Source organism: Protobothrops mucrosquamatus, unplaced genomic scaffold (genome assembly GCF_001527695.2).
Source record: "Protobothrops mucrosquamatus isolate PMUCROS unplaced genomic scaffold, P.Mucros_1.0 scaffold235, whole genome shotgun sequence".
Lineage (NCBI taxonomy): Eukaryota > Metazoa > Chordata > Lepidosauria > Squamata > Viperidae > Protobothrops > Protobothrops mucrosquamatus.
The window spans coordinates 832,780-834,910 of NW_015386586.1; the positions used below are offsets into that span (position 1 = coordinate 832,780).

Sequence of the window (2,131 nt, forward strand, 5' to 3'; positions counted from 1 at the left end):
GAGGGAAAGAAAGAAAGAAAGAAAGAGAGAGAGAGAGAGAGAGAGACAGAGAAAGAAAGAAAGAAAGAAAGAAAGAAAGAAAGAAAGAAAGAAAGAAAGAAAGAAAGAAAGAAAGAAAGAGCGGAGGGAGGGAGGGAAGGAGAAAGGAAGGAAGGGTGTGAGGGAAAGAAAGAAAAGAAAGAGAAAGAAAAAGAGGGAGGAAGGAAGCATTATAAATATAGCTTATAAATTATAGATAGATGGTAGAGAGCTGATGGATAGCTGATACATACAAAAGGAAGGAAGGGAGAGAGAGAGAGAAAGAAGAGAGTGAGGGAGAGAAAGAAAGAAGGAAGGAAGGAAGGAAGGAAGGAAGGAAGGAAGGAAGGAAGGAAGGAAGGAAGGAAGGGAACCCACACATCTTCAAGATTGCCCTAGAGATGTAAAATTGTAGTTAATTCCACCAAAAGAGTGTGATTTCCTCTCAACAAGTAGTCCTTGACTTACGACCATTCATTTAGGGACTGTTTAGGTTACAACGGCATTGAAAAAAAGGAGTTTGGGCCATTTTTCACACTTACGACCGCTGCAGCATCCCCACAGTCATGTGATCAAAATTCAGACAACACCTCTCAAGCAACACGCATTTACGATGGTCGCAGCCTCCCGGGAGGGGTCACGTGATCCTGCTTGGCAACCTTCTGACCAGTAAAGTCAATGGAGGAAGCCAGATTCACTTAACAACCGCGTTACTCGCTTTACAACTGCAGTGATTCACTTAACAACTGTGGCAAGGAAGGTCGTAAAATGGGACCAAACTCACTTAACAACTACCTGGCTCAGCAATGGAAATGTTGGGCTCAATTGTGGTCGTAAGTCGAGGACTACCCATATTTCCTCTTTACAGGTAGTCCTCAACTTACGACTATTCATTTAGGGACCATCCAAAGTTACAACAGCATTGAAAAAAAGTTGACTTATGACCATTAGGTTTTTCACACTTAACGACCGTTGCAGTCTTCCCCTTTGTCAGGTGATCAAAATTTGGGTGCTTGGCAACTGACTCACAGTTACGACGGTCGCATGATCCCCTTTTTGATGGAATTAGTCATTTACTGGACATTCATTGCCTCGACAACCTTTGCACACCACATGGGAAGAGTAACATGTAGTTGTTCCACCATACAGGGAGTCCTTGACTTGCGACCACAATTGAGCCCAGAATTTATGTCGCTAAGTGAGACAATTAACTGAATTTTGCCCCATTTTACGACCATTTCTTGCTACAGCTGTTAAGTGAATCCTCGCGGTTATTAGGTTGTAAAGTGAATCTGGGCTCCCCCATCGACTTCGCTCGTCAGAAGGTCACGTGACCCTGTCATAAATACGAGTCAGTTGCCAAGCGTCTCAATTTGGATCACGTGACCACGGGGGAGGCTGCAACGGTCGTAAGTGTGAAAAATGGTTATAAGTCACTTTTTTGGTGTCGTAACTTTGAACGGTCGTTAAATGAGCTGTCATAAGCCGGGGACTACCTGCAAGCAAGGCCATCAACCACTTACTCTGGCTTCTGCTGCTTTGGCCAACAGGAAGAAATTGTCTTCTGGAGTCACAATCTGTAAAGTAGAGCTGCAAAAAAAATTACAAATGGTTGAGGTTCTGCATTAAAAGTAATTTTATCTTTTTAACTGTGTAAACCAGACGTCCCCAACCTATGGTCCATGGCTCAGTTCCAGGCCGTGGCCTCTTGGCCACCGGGCCCCAGGAACAGCTGGCGAGGCCTGCCCCACTCAAGGTAGCCTTGCTGCGTGGGCGCTAGCAGTCCCATTTGCACATGTGTGGGGATGCTAGCACTGCCGCCAGCATCTTGTGGGCGCCAGTGGCCCATTTGCACATGCGTGTGGGCGCCAGCGTGCGTGGGTGATTTTGGGCCAATCACCAGGAGACGGTGAGTTCTAGATGGTTCCGTCCCAGGCGACTGATGGACCCTGAGAGGTTCCTGACGGAGCTTGGGCCATATCCGGAGGATCTGGTCCACGACTCGGCGGAAGATCAGGCGGCGGCTTGGGAAACAACTGCCGCCGCAGCATTGGACCGAGTCGTGCCTTTGCGGCCTCTGACCCGACGTAGGTCTCGATTGGCTCCCTGGTTT

General features: G+C 47.3%; 1 protein-coding gene across 1 annotated transcript in view; it reads right to left on the bottom strand.

Moving 5' to 3' along the window:
* Positions 1-2,131, bottom strand: part of ALS2CL (ALS2 C-terminal like) — a 32,538-nt gene that overhangs the window by 19,492 nt on the left and 10,915 nt on the right. The window contains exon 8 of the mRNA XM_029283803.1: positions 1,542-1,608. Coding sequence (XP_029139636.1) covers positions 1,542-1,608 — 67 coding nt within the window. The remainder of the gene's footprint in view (positions 1-1,541; positions 1,609-2,131) is intronic.